At 30.8% G+C, this 22,994-nt stretch overlaps 1 protein-coding gene across 1 annotated transcript; it reads left to right on the forward strand.

Moving 5' to 3' along the window:
* Positions 1–1,100: 1,100 nt before the first annotated feature.
* On the forward strand, positions 1,101–22,585 carry LOC143071857 (F-box only protein 33-like). The gene is made up of 4 exons (XM_076246470.1): positions 1,101–1,516; positions 10,314–11,002; positions 11,338–11,495; positions 13,799–22,585. Exons 1-4 carry the CDS (start codon positions 1,131–1,133, stop codon positions 13,928–13,930), a joined length of 1,365 nt encoding a protein of 454 aa, XP_076102585.1. The 5' UTR covers positions 1,101–1,130; the 3' UTR covers positions 13,931–22,585.
* Positions 22,586–22,994: the final 409 nt, after the last annotated feature.

Raw genomic sequence — 22,994 nt, forward strand, 5'->3', positions numbered from 1 at the left:
TTAATGTTGTCCCTGTGAAACCTAAAAGTCTTAAATTACAATTAATCTATGTTTTAGCTTTGAGACCAGAATATTGTCGAAAAATAGCTAAAAATTAATTGCGTTTCAATGTAAAAAAAAAAGTCCGGGAAACGCTCAGAATGCACGATTTTGCGTTATTTTTCTCAGAGCTTCAGACCCCTCGCCAAAAATTTTTAGCCTCGCTACGCTCGGCAAATATATTTTGCCTCACTATTAAAAGAGGCTAGTTACGGCCCTGGTACCCCCCTTTACCACCCTCCTTGAATATTGCACACCTTTTAATATCCAGGAATGATTTGAATATTAAATATAAGTATAGTCATTGGTGTTCTATATGTGTCCGGTGCTTAAACACAATGCAAAAAGAAATTTGCAGTATAATTCATATTTAAGAAAATTGAATCTGATTGAATTTTCATTTGTGTCATTTGTCATTTGGTCATTTATATTAAATCAAACATTTAAACTGAATTACTATATTCAATGTTTGTAATTTATGACACAAAATGCATGTCAACTATATTTTGCACCGAAACCTTGCCACTAATGCCGAAATGACAGCATGCATGGCCGAAACAACTTTTAAAAGTATGGCCGAAATGACAGCATGGTCGAAACGACTATGACCGAAACGTCAGCCTGCATGAGCTTGATTTTTTTAAATAGCGTTTATTTGAATTTTTGATTTCATTGTATTGAGTAAGGATTTGTATAGTATATCATACACACAAGCACTAGTCTCAGAATGTTTCCCCCTTTTATACTATAAAAAAATCTGAGATAAGATCATAAGTGCCTGTGATGACTTTGATCATACAGCTCAGTTATTAGACACACGGTTTATTTTGATTATTCTATTGTGACAAGGATTTTTATAGCAAGACTTTAAAATTAAAATACATCGTATTTTTAATCTTTCGAATAAATGCGATTTTAAAGAGAAATGAATAGATATCATAGTTCGTTTCTAATATAAATTCTTTAAAACAAATCTTTTCATATTTTCGCGGTATTTTTTTAAGTGTGTTTATTTGGATTAAACCCGAATATTTCCGAATGTACCCTAAACATAATATCATGTGATCTGACGTAGTTTGCAAGTTTCGAAGATGGCAGCGAGACCAAACTGGAGCTCGTTGCCCAGTGTCCTTATTGTGGATATTTTATCCTACCTTTCGCACACAGACAGACTAAACGCTTCAACAAGTTGTAAAAGATGGAGGAACTGTCTATTTCATCCATTATTTTGGCAGAAGATTAATTTTAGAACAAAATATTCAGACAGACAGAGGACGAAGTTTTTGACAGACAGATGTGGGAGATTCGTCAGACAAGTGGTTATTAATTTTGACTCCCACAATCACAAAGAAGTTCGTGAATGCTCACAGATCTTAGATGTACTTTGTGGAAATAAGAATCTCACAAGTTTTTCGTTGTTGCCTTCAAGTTGTCACATTGAATGGCCTGATACACAATCGACGTATTTTATTGACAGGTAAGCGCCATGACGTAAATATTTACAAATGCCAGCTGTGACCTTTAAATAGTAATTCATCCAATCAAATGTATTTTAAGTATAGATCATAACTGTAAACAAAAGCATGTGCTTGGACATATGCTAGTCCAAATAATTATGACGTCTTGAAAGGCTATTATAATTTTTTCTTTGACGCCTTGCATCGATCAGTCAAGGGTCTAACTTAAATAAGTTATTAGAGAAAAATAACAAACATGTTGTTATTGTGAGCTGAAATATCAAAATACTGTAATAAGGTATGTATGTTACATGTTTTAAAGGGACAATATACAAACTTTAGTTTGTTAAATTTTTCACGAGTTCTATTGATATTATAATTTTCTTTATTTATACCAAACTTTGCAAAGATATTATATGGCAGTTCATAGTTTACCAATCATACATAGCACACCTATGTTATTACAGAAAATATATTCCTGCAAGTAATTCCCAAGTGTCTCATTTACTCTCATATAATAAGTTACATGCATGTAACAACTAAGCCTTCTTTAGTTATTACAGCTTAATTTTCCCTTTAAGGCCTTGTCTCATTGATTTACTATGGTTGATCAAAATTGTATTAATGGAATTAGAAAATTAGAAAATGTAGTTATCAAGGTAATATATTAAGCTACTGCGCAAAGTTTCAAGAATTCCCAAGTGCCCACAAAAGAAAATATTTATGATATATTTGTAGGACTCTGAACCGCGATGGTACTCCGAACAGCGATGGTCACGCTGAAGTTCGATGGTTTGATGCTAAAGTGTGTTTTTGATCACGCTGAAGTGCGATGGTGGCATTGTGACGCTATCTTGTTGATAGCTATGCCGAAGTGCGATGGTGGTAACTCTGAAGTACAATGGTTTACTCAAACTACATTTTTAATACTTTTCATGACGACATAGAAGTCAATGTGTATACTAGAAGCAGTTTTTAGGATAATAAGAGGTTCATAAACTACAAATACTACGAAATACGGGGAACTTAATGGATAAAGAAATGTTAACCTTCTGTTACGATTTTTTATTTCGAAATCTACAAAAGGCCCCTTTTTCACGTAGGATGGAGCGTGACATTCTCTAAATACATATGGGTCTGTATACAAATTCTCAGAAACATAAATAGTACGGTGAACGAGCGAGGAACTCATGAGAGAAACAAAGAAAAGATAAAATATTATAATGAATGAAGAATTATGTCCAAATGTAATAAAATGAAGATGACGATCTCTCACTTAATATGCAACCATAGACAATAATGAATGTTGCTTTATATATTAACTATTAAAAATAAACTTTTTATAATAATTGCAAATATTTAGGTTTTAAACTAGCAATCATTCGGCAAACAGACCATCGCACATCAGCGTACGGACCATCGCACTTCGGCATAGACCATCGCACTTCGGCGTAGACCATCGCACTTCAGCGTGACCATCGCACCTCAGCATCCCCATCGTACCTCCGAGTCCTACATATTTAACTGATAACAGACATATGTTACTACATATTAAGGAAACAAGAGTAGACAACTCATGAAAGTGTCTGTAATACCAAACTGCATATTCTGGAAGAATGTAATGTGTCTCCTGTTCGCTACTCTAAAGATAACGGTAAAATTGATCATTACGGCAAGAGATTATTGAATTTATGTAAAAGTACTCAATTGTTCTTTGTAAATGGTCGTTTTGGTGCTGATAAGGGTGTAGGTCAAACTACATATAACAATTCTTTAATTGACTATGTAATTATAACTCCTGAATTATTTAGGGCTATTGTAGACTTTGATATATTTTCATATGATCCTATTCTTAGTGATGTGCATAAACCTGTATGTTTAAAATTATGTTCAAATATTAGATCTGACTGTGTTCAGTGTGGCATTACTGGTAGTTCTAGATCTGACTGTGCTCAGTGTGCTGATACTACTGGTAGATCTGACTGTGTTCAGTGTGGAGAAAAAAGTGATAATGAATCACACATCAAATCAAAATGGTATAGAGACGGGGCTGCAGTTTTCCAAGAAAACCTAGATGTTAACAAGATAGATGAACTTTTAGTTAGACTGGCAGACATTGATCCCAAAAATACAAACATTGTAACAATTAATGATATACTTGAAAGTTGTAATAGTATTATTAAGAATGCTGCTGAATGTGCTGATATGTTGTTTAAGACTACTAGCAATGTCAAGAAACATAGTTGTAAAAAATAAAATCATTGTAAAAAAATATTTTAACAGTGAATGTTATACAAAACGCAAAGCTTATCGTAAAGCCAAAAAATACCATTATAGAGTACGTTCTGTTGTTAATCACAATGATTTGGTACGTAAAAGCAAGGAATATAAGAATATACTGAAAAAACAATTTTGTGAATTTCAAAAGGCGTTTATAGGTAAACTCAAAGCTCTGCGTACCTCAGATCCTAAATAATATTGGTCACTACTAAATAAAGGTTGTGAAAAAGGTAAAGCTTCCCAGCAAAAAGTAGCTATGAATGTATTTTTTGATCATTTTAAAAATTTAGACATTGTTGTAAATGATATTGATATTGTTTTACCAGATAATGTTACAGAATATAATACTGTTATTAATGAGCCTATAAGTGAAAAAGATGTTGTAGATGCTATAAAAACATTAAAGAATGATAAAGCTTGTAGTAATGATATGATACTAAATGAATTTTTGAAACATGGAGCTGTCAAATTATTGCCAGTTTATGTCAAGATTTTTAATATTGTTTTTGAAAGTGGTATTGTACCGGATTCTTGGTCTCAAGGTTTAATATGTCCAATATACAAAACAAAGGTGACCCGCAAGTGCGGACAATTATAGAGGTATCACTATACTTAGTTGTTATGGCAAACTATTTACATGTATTCTTAATAACTGATTATTCAATTACCTTGAATCTTTGGGTTTATTATGTGAAGAGCAAGCCGGTTTTCGGAAAGGCTATGGTACTGTTGACCATATTTTTAACTTAAAATTCCTTATTGATATGTATTTATTTAGAAGGAAAAAACTGTGGGTGTGTCTAAACACTGCTAAGGAGTCCTTAGTGCACTAAGGACTGATAACATGCCACTAAGAACTAGATGGAGAGCTGTTACATGCAATTTCTTTTCATATTACGGTAGAAATTGATATTTAATGCATAAATTCCAAATTTTATAGAAAAATAATAATAAATTAAGGAGATATTCAACATTATTTAGACACGTGCCTGTTTTTCTTTGATATGCCGAAAATCCATGAACCGTTTGACACGTGTCAAATTACATATTAATTGATTACACGGGAATCCTTTTGGTAAAGTTGGATACTAATAAATGAATTGTTGTTGAAATTTTATTAACAAAAAAATCTGAATGAAGAAGTATTTTCTCAAGTGTATATTTCTTGTAAATAATAAATTTGTCACCAGAGAAATATATCTAATGTCGGATTTTTATTTGATGTTCATATTAATAAGTGACTGAAATATAAATTTTTATAGATATTTAATTCACATTTATATATATTTTTTTTAAAGTACGTGTTGAATTTTGGATAACCGGCAGATGCTTGTTGCGTTTTCATTAAATTCATCTTGTTATTGGGCTGTGATAAGCCCGGTAGTACCGAAAAATTAATCTAATATTTCGTAGCGTTCTTTGTCTCTTGAACCAATTTTATTTTTCAGGTGGTCGGACACATTATCTATAATGTGTTTTGTACCCGTATCTCTATTCTGTTTATTTTTTCTTGCAAGCGTGCTTTAATGTGGTGACAGGCGACGACGGACATGCGTTTGAACAATAGACTGGTTTGGAGCTGGAACACTTTAGTTTGTTTCTTATGGTGCACTGTTCAAAATTTATTTTCATATATGAAGACATTTTAAGAAATGTATAACTCCATCGTGTTGTTTTAGTGAAACCATTTGTATATATACACGCATCTTTGTCGAAATTAAAATAAAAACAAAACACTTATCAATATATATATTTATTTTGTCTTCATATCTCTTACATAACAAGCTGACCACACTCTAACTTATTAGTCATTTAGTAGGCGCACATCAAAGTCGTGCACCTGTGGCAAATAACTTTGTCGGGGAAGAAGTAAAACAAAAACAAAATTATTTGTTCTGTAATCATTTTTCATAAGAACAACACATTTAATTATAAATATTAAGCATACATTTTTTTAGATACAATTGTTTATTACCTAAAATGAAAAGATTATGATTGTTTAATGAATTGTTTTGTCATTTGGCACGTGTCAAACGGTTCATTGACTTTCGGCATATCAAAGAAAAACGGGCACGTGCCTAAATAATGTTGAATATCTTGTTTATTTATGATTATTTTTCTATAAAATTTGAAATTTATGCATGAAATATCAATCTCTAACATAATATGTAAAAATAATACACACAACATCACTCCTTCTAGTCCTTAGTGGCATTGTATATAGTCCTTAGTGCACTAAGGAGTCCTTAGCAGTGTTTAGACGTACCGAAAAACTGTACTGTGCTTTTGTAGACTATCGAAAAGCTTTTGATTCTGTAAACAGGGTATTATTATGGCAAAAACTGTTATGTAATGGTATTGACGGTAAAATGCTTGTTATTGTACAAAACTTGTATAAAAATGCTAAGTCTTGTGTTAGATCTGGTAACAATTTTTCAGAATTTTTTGCCTCCAATGTAGGAGTTCGACAAGGTGGGAACTCTCACCTTTATTGTTCTCAATTTTACTAAATGATTTGACAGATTTTTTGTCACATGCTTATAATGGTCTCTCTGATATATGTGTAAGACTCAGATCGACGTCCAGTCCCTTTTCGACGTCCGTTCCTCAAATTGACGTCCAAATCTGACGTCACAATAAAATAACATTCCAAATCGACGGTCGATGCTATGTCTACCTAATCGACGTCCATGTTTTGGCTTCTCTAATCGACGTCCAATTTGTAAGTCCTCTAATCAACGTCCATTTTGGACATAGAAAATTGAAAATTGACCAGAACCGACAGCAGCTGAAATCTTTAGACCTTTGAACATATTATGTGTGACAAATGAATCTATTTTCAAAAAATGTTTTTTAAAGATTTATATAAACATTGTCATACTAGACTTAATATGTTAACAGGTTGTAATATCATTTTTTTTTATTTTAGAGGTTACATTAAAAAAATAAGGAGATGTAGTATGACGTGAATAATGTAAACAGTTCAAATTATAAAATTGACGGTCTGATTTATAAAAAAAAAATAAAAAAATATGACAGACACAAACCATCGGAAACCACTTCACTTCAGGCCCATAAAGAATATGTCGGGTTATACATTTGTGTGAGTACTTTACCTGGAACAGTTGTGTAACAGCACAACATAAAACTTAATGCCAATTTCTTGCGGTATGAGAACAGTAGTGTAACAGCACTACTTAAAACATAATGCCAATTTATTGCGTATAAGTTTCACTACAGGTGTAGAACAGAAATGTGTTGAAAAATATCTTACAGAGTCCGAATTATAATACTAAAAAAAATATTTGGCTGTACTTCTTTATTTTGTCAATTGGTTAAATATTGAATAATGTCCTGTAGATGTTGTTCGGTTTTCTTTGTCGTTAGGTTGTTTTCTCCTTGACATACACTTCCATGGATGTCATTTTAACATGATTAAGAATGACACACTACTTTGTAGATCGATTTGATAAAGTTTAATATGCATGATACCTGTTTCGGGTTGAAAAAAACCTATATGGAAATACGTATAAATGTTTAAACCATACAAACATGTACATGTATAAGTGTAAGCAATTATTTCCAGTACTTTTCATTATGATTAGATATTGGACATTGATTAAAAACGACTAAAACCAATCGGACGTAGTTTTGTCAATACATGCCGTCACATTGGACGTCGATTTGAGACTGTAACGTCAGACTTGGACGTCTATTTGAGAAACGGCCGTCGATTTGAGGAACGGACATCGATTACAGGCCGGACGTCGATCTGAGTCTAACATATGTAATATGTCTCATTTATTATTTGATAATGATGATATTGAAGTTTTCTTTAAATTGTATTTGTTATTATATGCTGATTATACTGTTATATTTGCTGAGTCTGCTACTGAATTACAATCTGCATTAAATGCCATGTATTTGTATTGTGAAACATGGAAGCTTAGTGTTAATGTAGCCAAAACCAATATTGTGATATTTTCAAAAAACAGACAATGTGAAAACACTCAATTTTTCTATAACAATGAACCAATAGCTGTGTAAGATGATTTTCTATATTTGAGTACAGTTTTTTCTAGAAAAGGTACTTTTCACAAAAATAAGGCTAGACTTGTACAACAAGCTAGAAAAGCTATGTTCTATGTTTTATGTAAAGCGAGAAAGCTTAGTTTGCCAATAGACATTTTGTTACAATTATTTGATGCAATGGTAGCACCTTTTTTGTTATATGGTGCAGTAGTATGGGGTTATGTAATTAATGACATTATTGAGTCTTTGCATTTAGAATTTTGCATGTATATATTAAAGGTTAAAAAATGTACGCCAAACTATATTGTATATGGTGAACTTGGTAGAACACCCATGTCTATATGTATTTAAGCTAGAATGGTTGGTTTTTGGCAGCGAATTATAAATGGCAAAAAAGAGAATATATTTCGAACATTGTATGATATGTTGCATAAACTGAATGAAGGTGATGTGTACCATTCTAAATGGTTATTATATATAAAAGATATTTTAATTGAATGTGGTTATGGAAATTATTGGTATGACCAATCTGTATAAAGAAATATAAGCCTGTCTAAAAATGTAAAGCAAATTCTTCATGAAAAATTTGTAGAAGGTTGGAAATTACAAGTCTACAACTCACCGAAGTGTATTAATTATCATATTTATAAATCTGATTTTAACTTTGAGAATTACCTCACTGTACTTCCACCTGACTTGATGTATAATCTTATTAAATTTAGATGCGGTAGCCATAAATTGCCAATTGAAGCTGGTAGATTTTTTAGTATCAATAGAGCTGAAGGAATTTGTGATCTTTGTAATAAACAAGAACTGGGTGATGAATTTCATTATATATTTAATTGTAACTTTTTTACTCAAGAAAAACTCAAGTTTATACATGATCATATATATAAAAACAAAAATACTGTAAGCCTGTCAAATTTAATGAATAGTCAAGATAAGTATGTACTTGTTGGGTTGGCAAAATTTGGCAAAATTGTTATGTCTGTATTTAAATGATAATATATGGATATTACTCTTTCATCTACATACACCTACTTCATATGTATATATGTTAGTTCATGCATTATTATTGTTAAATTTGTTTGTTAAATTTATTGTACTATTGTGCCTCATGTGAGGCCTTTAGTGAAATAAAAAGTTTCAAAAGTTTCAAAAAGTTTGACATGAATGTTATTTTTCTCCAATAACTTATTTAAGTTAGACCCTTGACTGTTGATGTAAGGCGTCAAAGAAAAAAAATATAATAGCCTTTCAAGACGTCATAATTATTTTGACTAGGACATATGTTGATAAATTTATTGAAATGGTGACACTTTAATGACTTAAATTCATTTTTTTAAAACATTTGTAGCATTAAATTAAATGCGAATAATGCCAGCTGCCAGTAATGGCCATAATTTCCGCATATTCCTCCTTATTAGGAGAACCACCACCAGACCATATATACATTGTATGTTGGAAAACAAATTTTATGACACTGAATTGGTACATGTAGTATTTGCTACTTACATACAGTTTACATGTACAAAAAATGTATATACATGTACCCAGTCCCCAAACATGGCTAGGCATCTCTTACAATTAGTTAACATTTCCCAAAACATCCCCGGTATATATTGGGGGGTTCTGATACTATTCTGACAGCTGCTGAATATAGCGCATCTGAAATACATGTAATGACATGGTGATAGAGGAAAGTGGAAAGGATCAAGGAAAGAAACCATCAATTTATTAGGGGAACAACTAAAAAATTTATAACACTACCAGGAAGCTTCATAAGGGAGGGGGAATCCCCTTTGGCCCTCCCCTGTATTAGCTGAACTCTTCATAGTTTTCTAAAGAATCCAACATGAAGAGTATCATGTACTTTACATGTATTAGTCCCTTTCCAATGAAGTCAAAGTAGACTCCATCTGTCAGTCCGGCAAATCAGTTTTCCAAACTTTTTTTCATGCTGGAAGATTTATTGATTTGATAATTGGTATAAAGTTTTATCGTTACAAGTTATAAATCAAGTTAGAATTTTGTGCTGGTCTGTTGATTTTGTGTAGAGTTATGGACCTTGGACTTAGAAAAATCACTCTAATAATAAGTTTTCCCCACTTTTTGTCATGCTTAAAATTGACTTGAAATTTGTAATATAGTTTACACCATGACAAATGATACATGTAGATCAGGTTAGCATTTTATTCCAGTACAGTGAAATTTTAACCAGGAGGGGACTATTAAAGTATTGCCATGCAATACCTCTAAGTCTCAGAATCCTTGTTTTGTTCATTGAAAATGAGAAAAAACAGCAGCTTGATACATTTATTTTGCATACCTAATGACAACAGGAGAAACAGTGGAATATTTTATCATTTGCAAGTTATTTTAAATTGTGCTTATATTTGACCATTTTGATGATGTAAAAATAAAGCCAAGCTTAAGTCATGTACAATGTACATGTAAGTCAATTAAAATTTCTACTAATATTATACACTTTTGGTTTTTTTTCAGGTTTTTAGACTGCATTGAAAGTATTATAAAGAACAGCAGAAAACTTAAACACTTCTCCATGGGATTCGCAGAAGAGTTACTAGAACATTCCAGTATTATCCTTGATTTACTTGGAAGAAACTGCTCACGTATGTTAGAAAGTCTGCACATTGCCAGCATTAAAGAAGATTCAGAGAACTATGGTATTATTGATCTCAGTGCCTCACAATTCCTTACATTCACAGCCTTGAGACATCTCAGTGTTGACTATGATCATATGAGTAATGAACTCCTCTCAGCATTTAGTTCAGGCTGTAAAAACAAACTAGAGACCTTAGTTGTCAACGTTCATGGAATTGACTCAGAGCATGAGAAAGTAACAAACTACTCATGGATAGCAGTCAGGAAGAACTGCCCAAAGCTTGAGGTGACTGTGAACTTGATTCATTCCTATGATGGTGTACAAGGCCTTCTAGACATCCTACAGCCAGCCTTACCTCTAACTTGTTTTAGACAAATGTTCTGTACAGATCTCAATCCATCGGCCATCAATTATTTTTCATCCCATTACAAAGATACCCTGAGATCTATTTACATCATTGATGGTTTGAATGATGGCTTTCCTATTCCATACTTCAGTCACATGGAAGAAGACACATTTGTTATGTTGGCCTGGAGATGTACCAAACTTGAAGAATTTACCTTGCTTGGTTTGTTTTCAATTAAGATATTACATTTTAAATTTTTAACTTCATTGTCACTTTTAAAGATTTATGCAAGACAAGACAATCTATTAAAACTTTAGCAAACACAACTAAAGTAACTTTGGATTAAAATTTCTTTCACCAGTCACTTGTTTCATATGACTTTAACTAGATTCACTACTTTGACACGTGTTTGAAAGATTATTGTTCTGTTAAACATTTTTGTTACACATATTAATTCCTGAATGTTTGATCAAAATGTGTTGAAAATTCTAACTTGAAATCTCTTAAGTCTTTCTAGTAGATAAATTGAATTTATAACTATATATTCTGAATTGTAGGGTATGAGATTTTGGATGATGATATAATGGCTATTGCCAGACTACGCGGTGAGCAGTTGAAGAAATTTGATATTCCTCTGTCTTGTATTGCCACTTTGGATGAAGATGAAGAAACACCAGCTCGATATGCTTATGTGGATGATGATTTTGTACTCAGTGTATGTATCAATTTTATATAGATTTCATGTTCACATGGAGCATATCCAAGATCATCTTTTGATTAGTACACAATTAAGGTTTAAATAGGAATTAACAGTGATATTGTTGGCTTTTTTCAAAACTACCTCTACCCTTTTTTATTGGGAAAATATGCATCATTTTTATCAAATTGGGAAATTTAGAATAAACCATGAATTTGACTGAAATTATAATTTGCAGACTCTCTTTCAAGAATTAAACCCTGCTTTGAAATAAGACCCTTTAATGTCAGTGATGATAAAAAAAATAGATCCTCAAATCTGCGCAGATAGTCTTTTTAGGCATGAAAAATGTATATATGAGTGTTTTTCAGTTTGAATTGATGCACAATTACTACCGAGGCTGTTCTGTTTTGGAAAAATGTTGTCTTTTTGGGAATAATTTTAAGCCATTTTTTTTTTCATATTGCGATTCTTCTCCAGGGGAAAAAGCCTTTATTCTCCAGTTTTTTAAGGCAAACAATATCACTGATTGACGTGAATAAAATCACAAGTAGTTTTACAAAAAATTCTTTTATTATACAAATTCATGTATGTAGTGGCCTTGGTAAGTTTTATTTTGTAAAGGTACTTACAAAATTAAACTAATTGACAGTGTTCAACTGTGCACCTGTACATGTATGTACAATGTACAAACAAATGATGTGATAAATAAGTAGAAGATGTTAAAAAAATATTGTTCTATTGACCAAAATAAAAGACTCAGTTATACATGTATAAAGGACAGTTTTATGTCCATTATTTTAAAGTCATATGAAACCTCAAATTAAAAAAAAGGATGCAGATATATGATTTTTATATCTAAATGGATAGTTTTCATTTTAAAATTTATGTACTACATATTCAGGGGTTTATCTGAGTATTTTGGGAAAAGGGACCCTGGCCAGTTTTGGGAATTTTTTAACGCGCTTTTCAATGAAATTGGGAAAAACAACCAATATACCAGATGTTAGTTTTAATGTGTTTTGTTCATTAAATTTTGTTTTGTTGGTGAAAATAAAGTAAGGACTACCTACACCTTCTTTGTTTTTAAATATAACAACATGGCATTAAAGTTTATTTGAGTATCAAAATAATAAGTTCGAACTTCTTAAAGGATTGTTACATTTTTTTTTTGTTTTGACATGAAAATTTGTGAACTAAAATATTTTGAGTTCTGTATAAAATATAACCTGTTTCTATTTTCTTTTTTATATATCTTTTGGTTTTCAATTTTAGTGTTGCTATGATAGCTGTCACATGTTTGGTTCTTTTCAATTTTTATTTACTGTATTTTATTGACAAACCCGGAGTTATATACTTGTCCGTTCCCGGATTTGATCTGGTTTTAGTATTTTCCCACACTTCCTGTTTATTTATGGCAGCCATTGTTTGTCAATGTTGTTTGTCATTCAATATGTTTCAACTTGGATTTACACATTACTTGTTGGCGATTTTTGGCATAAAGCTAGCGGTTGAATAAAATAAACATCTCTGTCATGAATAATAAAGATGAAAATGAATTTTGTGATCATTTGAATTGGGAATTTTACTCCCAAAATTGGGAAAAAATGTAGGGTTTTTGCCGTTGGGAATGGGTCCGAAAACCGGACCCTGTGGAATGCTAGAAAAATCCATGATATTCTTTTTTCTGAAGAAAATTCGTTAATTTGTCCACATTTAGAAGAAATTTACTTTATTTTAATTGCTTGCTTCTAGGAAGCAATTCGACGACATATTTTCCATATATGCATGTGACCTTAGCGTGACTCTTCTTGTCAAACTCCAGTGATAGCAATACACTTGGATCTGTCATTTAAATAAACTATTATCTGATTGTATATGTTATGCACATGCTCAATATTCATACTCTTTTCTTGATTGTTTACTATAAGGTGACAATCTGTAAACTTCGACTTCAAAGCATGGCAATTAATGAGCTGCCAAGTTTGCTAAATCATAACAGACAGAGAAAAAAAAATTAACGATTAAATAATATCTTTGCGTAATGATAAAATCGTGCACAGAAGACTAAGTTTATGATATATACATGCATTGGTTCAAAAATTTGATTAAACTTATTTTTCACCAGTCACTCGTTTCATATGACTTTAAGGTTAAAAAATTATTTTATACAGTTAAAAATGTGATGGCCAAAAAAGAGGATGATTTGTTCGATAAGACCTCCAAAGTAGTAACAAACAAATGTATGAGCACTGAAAAAAAAACATGAAGAAATATAATTTATATATTTGTTTTACTAAAATATCTTGTTTTTTGCACAGGTGTCCAACAGCTTACAGTGGCCTTGGTATCCAAAAGATGATAGTGAATTACCATTAGCAGTATTTGATGCTCAAGCTGACGCTGAACTGGCCTACATTGATATCTTACTGTCTGACCAGCAACAAAAGTGACCACCAACAGCAAGCACTTAATATCATTGAAATGGCTGAATTTGGAAAACTTCTCTTTATCTGTATAACATGAAATATTTTTTTCCCATTTTGAATATTTAAGTCTGCCTATTGTATCAGTATGTAAAACCATGTCTTTTTTAGCTCACCTGGCCCAAAGGGCCAAGTGAGCTTTTCTCAGCACTTGGCGTCCGGCGTCCGTCGTCCGTCGTCTGTCGTCCGTCGTCCGTCGTCGTCTGGCGTCGTTAACTTTTACAAAAATCTTCTCCTCTGAAACTACTGGGCCAAATTTAACCAAACTTGGCCACAATCATCATTGGGGTATCTAGTTTAAAAAATGTGTCTGGTGACCCGGTCAACCAACCAAGATGGCCGCCATGGCTAAAAATAGAACATAGGGGTAAAATGCAGTTTTTGGCTTATAACTCAAAAACCAAAGCATTTAGAGCAAATCTGACATGGGGGTAAAATTGTTCATCAGGTCAAGATCTATCTGCCCCGAAATTTTCAGATGAATCGGACAACCCGTTGTTGGGTTGCTGCCCCTGAATTGGTAATTTTAAGGAAATTTTGCTGTTTTTGGTTATTGTCTGGAATATTATTATAGATAGAGATAAACTGTAAACAGCAATAATGTTCAGCAAAGTAAGATTTACAAATAAGTCAACATGACCGAAATGGTCAGTTGACCCCTTTAGGAGTTATTGCCCTTTATAGTCAATTTTTAACCATTTTTCGTAAATCTTAGTAATCTTTTACAAAAATCTTCTCCTCTGAAACTACTGGGCCAAATTAATCCAAACTTATCTACAATCATCTTTGGGGTATCTAGTTTAAAAATGTGTTCGATGACCCGGCCATCCAACCAAGATGGCCGCCATGGCTAAAAATAGAACATAGGGGTAAAATGCAGTTTTTGGCTTATAACTGAAAAACCAAAGCGTTTAGAGCAAATCTGACATGGGGTTAAATTGTTTATCAGGTCAAGATCTGTCTGCCCTGAAATTTTCAGATGAATCGGACAACCCGTTGTTGGGTTGCTGCCCCTGAATTGGTAATTTTAAGGAAATTTTGCTGTTTTTGGTTATTGTCTTGAATATTATTATAGATAGAGATAAACTGTAAACAGCAATAATGTTCAGCAAAGTAAGATTTACAAATAAGTCAACATGACCGAAATGGTCAATTGACCCCCTAAGGAGTTATTGTCCTTTATAGTCAATTTTCAACAATTTTTATAAAATTTGTAAATTTTTACTAACATTTTCCACTGAAACTACTGGGCCAAGTTCATTATAGATAGAGATAATTGTAAGCAGCAAGGATGTTCAGTAAAGTAAGATGTACAAACACACCACCATCACCAAAATACAATTTTGTCATGAATCCATCTGCTTCTTTTGTTTAATAGTCACATAGACCAAGGTGAGCGACACAGGCTCTTTAGAGCCTCTAGTTTTTAATTGATATGTTTTTCATTAATATTTTTTTCAGACAGAAAGTTATCTTTTAGATGTCAAGTAAGCTCATTGTTTGTCTGTTAAAAAAATTATTGATGTTTGAAGTATTGCATCAAAGTAATATTTAAGTTACTCAAAAGGAAAAGATTGTGATTTAAAATTTAGATAAACTTAATGAATAATTATATAATATGAAATAATAGTTCTGACAAAAGTTAAACATACTCTGATTTTTCGTAGAAAAGGTTACCGGTAACCAAAGCCATAAGAAATATGACAATCTTGAAATTCATGATGCATGTAACGATATCATTGGTGGTAAATTATATAACACTGTTGAGTAGAGTTTTATACCATCACACTGAAGTCTGATTAAGGAAAGCGATGTTTAATCAAAGCAAAAATTTTAATTTGTGAAGTTTATCTTATTATTTTGTGAGGATTACTTTATGACTTTGATACTTAATATGAATTATATTATCATTTCTATGTTGTCAAATCTATTGATACCTCTCAGTTTAGCCTTTAACGTCAGAAATGATTTATAAAATTTCATGTTTAAACTTATAGCTGTTCTCACTTTGGTCAGTGTTTATTGATCTTATGAAAATCATATATAAGGACACCATCAGAATCAAAAAGTATTTTGCTAACCATCTATTATAGTGCTTATACGTTTAATGTAGTTCTAGTCAATTCTTGCCGTATTTATTGTACTAAAAGATCATTCCAGTAGTCTTTATAAAAGTGTTGACTCAAAGAACTTTTGATATTTATACTATTTTGTTTAATTTTTATCAGTATGAAGAATGTTAGAATATGGCAAAGGTTTTAAAATTATATTTAAACGACATGTTATCAAAATAATGTGATAGACATTTTATGATCTTTAAGTATGAGGTCATGTGATACAGAACCATACGTGCCAATTATAGAAATAGATCTGAGTGCAATATATTGTGATACATCTTAATACCACAAGAAATGGTGGGATAAAGACACACTAACGATTATTTTTATTTTATAATCTAAGATTCTGATGTTTTACTCCTATATATCCTGTTGTTGTGAATTTTGTGCTATATTTTATGTGCTTGAAGAATTTTACAACTTTAAACACCATCAAAGTGCATTTTAATTACATTGTTTTGTATTATTAATTAATATTCTTTGATGAAACAAATGAAGGACTGATATATGAAGTTAATTTCAAGAATAAGTCAATGTATTTTTTAGCTTCAGTTTGAACCTATTCAATTTTTTTCAAGGAGAAAAAATATAAAATCATGCTAGTTCACAAGTCTTTATGTTGCAAAAAATCCTAAGGACTAACATATATATTGAAATTGACTTCTCATGCTAGCCCTCAAGCAGCTTTTCCAATAGTTAGGTGATTTCTACACCGACCATGCAAGGGCTGTATAGCCAGTCAAAGTCGTTTAAAACTACCTTTTGTTGATTTCTACACAACTTTTTCCATAATAATATATACCGGTATTTCTAATATATGTGTGGGAAAATTGCAATTAAAGTTGTAAGAAGTCTATCTCATGTTAACATTGGTACAGTTAACTTAACATAGTTGTCTTCTATATTATTTATTTGTGAATTGCTGCTCAACTGACATATACTTTTCCTTCATCTCTTTCATCAACATTTTAGGTGAACATGAAAAAGTAGCTAAATCAGCAAGTTAAGAACTAGCTACAGTTTTCCTTGGACAAGTGCAATCAAAAATAAAAATTTAGAAAAACCAAGATCTAAGTTTTTAACTCAATGTTGTTATTTAATTTGTTATTTATTTAAACATCCTTGTTAACTTTGGTCCATGTTATACACTTAGAGACCAAATATTGTTGATTTTTACAAAAAGTTCCAACACATTCATATAGCAAGCCTTTGATATAATTATAAAAGTGGGCATTTTTAAAGGCATAAAAATATCAGGTTTTCAATCTAGAGATATTTTCTTCAGTATTTCCTATTCCCATTGCTGACAGGGTTCATAACTTGATAATATACAATTGCATGTTCCAATTCCATATGTACGAGCATCAAGTAATGTTTCATGATAGTTGTTGGATTTAAGACTATTTCATTGTAAAGATCTATATATAGAGAGAATTGTTAAACATCCGTGTATTTATAACATAACACAGAGCTAGGTAAAGCTTTAAGAATGAAGTATTAATATATACTCATGTTGAAAGAGTGCAACAATTTTGGGGAACATTTGTAATTTAACAGTTTTGAAAACCTGATATTTAAAGTACTGCTATATGTTGCTTTGTGTTTTAACAACTTGATGTAAATATGTAAATACGTTTATTTTTTATTAAGTTTGTTGTTTATTTTTATTGTTCTATATTATAGATAATTATCTGTGTATTCTGAAATTTCCATTATTTTAACAAATATTGTGTATTGAAGATAGAAATTACAAGCTTGAAATCTTTTGAATGGTGAAATGAAATTTTCATATTAGTTTTTTTTTCTGCATCATGAAACATTTTTAGTTAAAAAAAAGGTTTAGAGAGTTTCTTCAGTACTGGTTTAATTTCATTTTAAGAATAGAAAATAGGACTTTCTCTTTTTCTTTTATATTTTGATTTATTTGGAAAGTTAAAGATAGGTGATAAATGTGAGTGAAGTGTTACAGTAATTTAGTTCAATATTTGTTATAATAATGAGGCCAAATTAAAAAAAATATGGGTGTTTCCTATTTCTTTACCTACCCTATAATTTAAGCTTAATATATAGCCTACCTTAAAGTTGTTTGTTCATTTTTCAATAAGCACTGTTAAGTCAGAATTTCTCTCCCCTTAGACTCCAGCTCAAAAATTGTAAAAAAAAAAGTCCCTACCTACCTACCCTATTTTTTGATGTAAATGGAAACACATATTATTTTATTTGGCCTGAATGAACACATGTTATATATAAATCCACACATGTTATAATTATGAATCACAAAGTCAGTTGAATTTTACCACAGTCTTTCTTTATACATGTATTACATTGTCAAAGATCTTTGTGTGGGACTCATCCTTAAATGATCTCAAATATTCAACAGTCCCATTTAAACATGTATGTACAAAAGTTTTACTGAAGAAAGATGAAGAACATATCAAATGAAGTTCATATGTGTTCATAAAATCTTTTGAGAATATTACTTAATGTGAATATTTAAGCCATATCTCCAAACTTTTAATAACACCAAAATTTTGAGGGAAATATAATGGTAATCTCAGTTCTGTAATGAAGGAATAATGTGAACGATATTTAGAATTAAATCTAATACAAATATTTAAATCACATCGATGGGAAATGAAAAATGGGAAAATGAAAAAATGATATTTTATTTTTTATCAGTATAAAAATTGGTTTTTTTTTTGTTTTTTTTTTAATAATGACAAGATTGAAAAACATTATATAGAAAATCCCATTATTTGATGTGGCACTCATTAGTATGTTGGTTACTAACTTATAAGAATCTCATATATGTTTACAATTACCATAGTAACATTTATTGTTGTCATTAATATCGTGACAGTGAGTCATAGCTTTTGTTATAGATGTGTAAAATATATAATAAATTATGTCAAAATAAGATCATTATAAATACGGGTAACAAACTTGATACGATGTGATGTCATACACGGGTGATATACAGAAATTTATATAAATGTTATAAACATGCCTTGGTCAATCATGCAATTTGCTGATGTTTGTAATAAAATTGTGATTAAGATCCTGAAGAAACTTGACTGTAAACAGTTTATTCGTAACTATCATATTACAGATTGAGCATGTATGTAAAAAGTACACTTTCTTACAAAAATGTTGGCAGTGTCCAAAAGAAATGGGAGTAAAGATGGACGAGAGAATTATTTTAAATGGCCATGTGAATCAAACTAGCAGTTCTTGAGTTATTACTTCACCATATGATTTTTCCATTGATGTAGACATTTTTTATTTTTTGAAGCTTTTTGATGCTCAATTTTTGAAGTCAAAATGCTAATTTGTTTGAAAAAAATTAGAAAAAAAGCTACATGCATACAATAAATATTCAAATGATGATCAATGGAAAATGAATCTAAGGAACAGTAACTTATTGACACATTTAAAAAGATTATTATTTTCATGAAAATTAAATTCTTGATGCATTATGATACAATTTGCTGTAATTTTTATTTGTTCAATAGTTTGCCTTGTGCTATAATGAGTGGAAATGATTAACTGCTATCTAATACAAATTCAATGTATAACGAGAATAATGACAAACCTTGAACAGTCAAGTTTCTGATGATTTGATAAATAAGGAAATATTTATGAAGCCTTAAGAAGATGTTGTGTGAGAGGTTGTAAGCTATCAGTTATAGAAAACTAACTTACTAATGTGGTGGAAAATTAGACAAAACTTTATAATGTGAACAACTAAAAATGTGGAATGTATGTTATTTAATGTTGTGTAAATAGTGTGTATACATATTTGTTATTATCTTTAAATCAACCATTCAAATAATGTAGTATCTATGAGCCTAACTCAGCTCATTTGAACAAAAAGTGGATCAAAATGAACATTGCATAGTCACTTGACATTATTTAATTTATAAAAACATTATATTATTGCCCTTTGAAATATAATGTTTAATTGATTTTAAAGGTTTTTTTTAACACAATTTTTTTCAAAAAAAGATACAGTCAAATTTTAGGTCAAACTCATCGTTGTCATCTGTGAAAAACACCATTAGTTTGGATCCTGCATTAGTCTAACATATTTGTCTTAGTATTGATTATACCAAGTCAAGAACATTTTAAATAAAAACTTTTTTGTCTCTATAGCTATGTAGTATTGCTATGCTTGTCTCTCATTTTGATGACCTGATAATGGTTACTGTGATCTTGTCCATCATATGCATGAAATATTCGGCACTGTTGCCACTGCAGTATGTAAGTTAACAAGATTTCCTTAATCAATGTATAACAGAATTTTAAAGATATATCTTTCATTTAAACTGGTTATTGTCTGTTTTACTTACATATATATATACATGATATTTGCCAAACTTGATTTCTTCCACCACAAATGTATGTACATGTATCAGCATAAAAGTGAAAATGAGAATGTCATTTGAAGGTCATGTTTTTGTTCAGAACCTTCAGAGTTCACTTTGAATATTTATTTTTTGGAAGAGAAATAGTGAAACTTATACTTGTTGGAATAAAAAGACTGTGTATGTGCATTTTAAAAACATTTTGTTTACTACGTAAAAGATTATGTGAATTAATGAATGATATTTAATCTTTGTCATCTGATAAGAATTATCCAATATCAGATAAGGGCATTTGAAATCAATCATACAAGAAATGTACAGGGAAACTGTTATATCAGGAATACACCATTTTATCCAATAAATCCCTTCCTAGATGTTATATATGCTTATGTGTCATGATGTTGTGTATATAGTTGTTTTATTTATGCTTTAATTGTTTGATGTATCCAATGCTCTAGAAAGGAGCACAAGGTGCTGAGAACATCAATGGGAGACAACCCATGAATCAACAAAATATAGGCTTGTTCATCAATATAGTATGATTATTCTTAAATTATTTTTATGGGAGATTTGATGCAAACTTCTCCTAAAGAGTTATAGTTTATGAAGAGGAGATACATACTTAAAAAATCATTAAACTTTCCATACAAAGTTGCATTCAACAAACTGGTCTCTTCAAAAGAGAGTGCATATACATGAGATATGTTTTGAAGTGTAAAATATGATGTACTGTTATAAAATAACAAGTGTATTGCAAATTTTTCATATAGAATAATCATACTATATTTAGACAACCAAGTAAGAATGATCATATTGTATAGAATATTATGTCAATTGTGTGATTTTAAGAAAGACCCAAATAACATCAATCATGATGGACTTGTGGTAAAAAACATTCTAATACCAAAATGTGTTCAAACGAAGTCATCACCGACCCATGTGACAGTCAATCTAATTTACATAAATAACCCAATTAAGACGTGATCTAGGAAATTTTTGTTCATTGAAATTTGCCCCTTTGTTGCAATAAAATTTCACATCAATGGATATAGTTCCTTTAAACAAGCATTAGAAGTATTTTTCACAATATAAGTGTTTTGACATCTTTTTGCATTTCAAATGGAAGAGAGGGACAAAAATCAATTAAAAGTTTCTTAAATGCATCTTGATTTGTCTTCCAGAAAGATATGGAAATATAAATCTTTAAGTGAGGTTTGCATTAATTATACCAATTAAAAGGGATTGTTCTGAATTCAAACTGGTAGGTAAAAGTAAGAATAGGGGACATTTTGGATTTGAACATCATTGCCAATATTAAAAGTTACAAAAATGTATATATATATTTATTGTTTATTTAAAAAACTGGAAAATAAGACAATTGAAAAGCTACTTGACATTCCAACATATACAGCTTGAATGATATGAAGAAAAAAACATTCCATGATTGACTGTCTCATGATATATAGGTACATTTAGTGTATATCTGTTACAGCTAATGTTTATGTGCTTATTAAGGAACCTTGGCAATGGATACCAACTGTCTTTCATTAAGTGAGATCCTGTCATATAAACTAGTCATCAGACAAGATACGGCACTGGTGACAGGTGCTATCATTTACAGTGGCTAAATAAACCAATTTATATCTCTCTTACCATCAATCATAAAGGCATTATTGAGAAACCCAGTACTGTACAAATATGTTTGTAAATTAAATGTGATGGTGGAGGACCCAAAAACTGAGTGCAAATTCTAAGCAAATTTTCCATATAATGATATGGTTACATATATTTCATTTCAAAACTTTTTTTTGCACATTAAATCAATAAATCGTTTATGATTTCGTGCTAAATAGAATTTGGGAAATCATAACTCAATAAAAACTTGTGTAGAAAAGGATTTTGAAGAGATTAAATGGTTTATTTAGCTATTGTATCATGTTTTGTTTTAAAAGCATACAAGTTAATATCAGTTTAAAATAAAAGTGCCAAAGTCAAGTCCATTAAAGACTCATGCCTTTGAAACAACTTGTTTGTTTTATCTTGTTATAAGTAGAATTGTTACACAAGAAATGTTTTATGATTTTATGTATATTATGGAAGTTGATATCTGAAGTACAATAAAGATGAGCATCTGTGCTCCATATTTGTGTTTATTGTAACTTACTGCCATGATTGCTACGTATACTGTCAAAAAACAGACAAGAGTCCACGCACAGAAATGTATCTTGCCTATTCTATTGAATTTAACGTTGAAAGCCAGACACCTTACAATCATTCCATTCACTAAATATAGTTGTCCTATCGCTAATAGTCCTTGAGAAATGGATATAAGAATCAACATTAACCAATGAACCATGAAAATGAGGTCAAAGTCATATGAACCATGCCAGACAGACATTTACACAGGGATAGTGATCTTACAGTGGCTTAGCTAGCTTATTAAAGCTTAACATTTTGGAAGGTAAAATGCTTGTATCCTTTATACTTTGTATGTAGATGCTATATATTATGCAGTTCTGTCTGTCATATGTTCACTGTTCTTGACCTCAT

Source organism: Mytilus galloprovincialis, chromosome 4, assembly GCF_965363235.1.
Source record: "Mytilus galloprovincialis chromosome 4, xbMytGall1.hap1.1, whole genome shotgun sequence".
Lineage (NCBI taxonomy): Eukaryota > Metazoa > Mollusca > Bivalvia > Mytilida > Mytilidae > Mytilus > Mytilus galloprovincialis.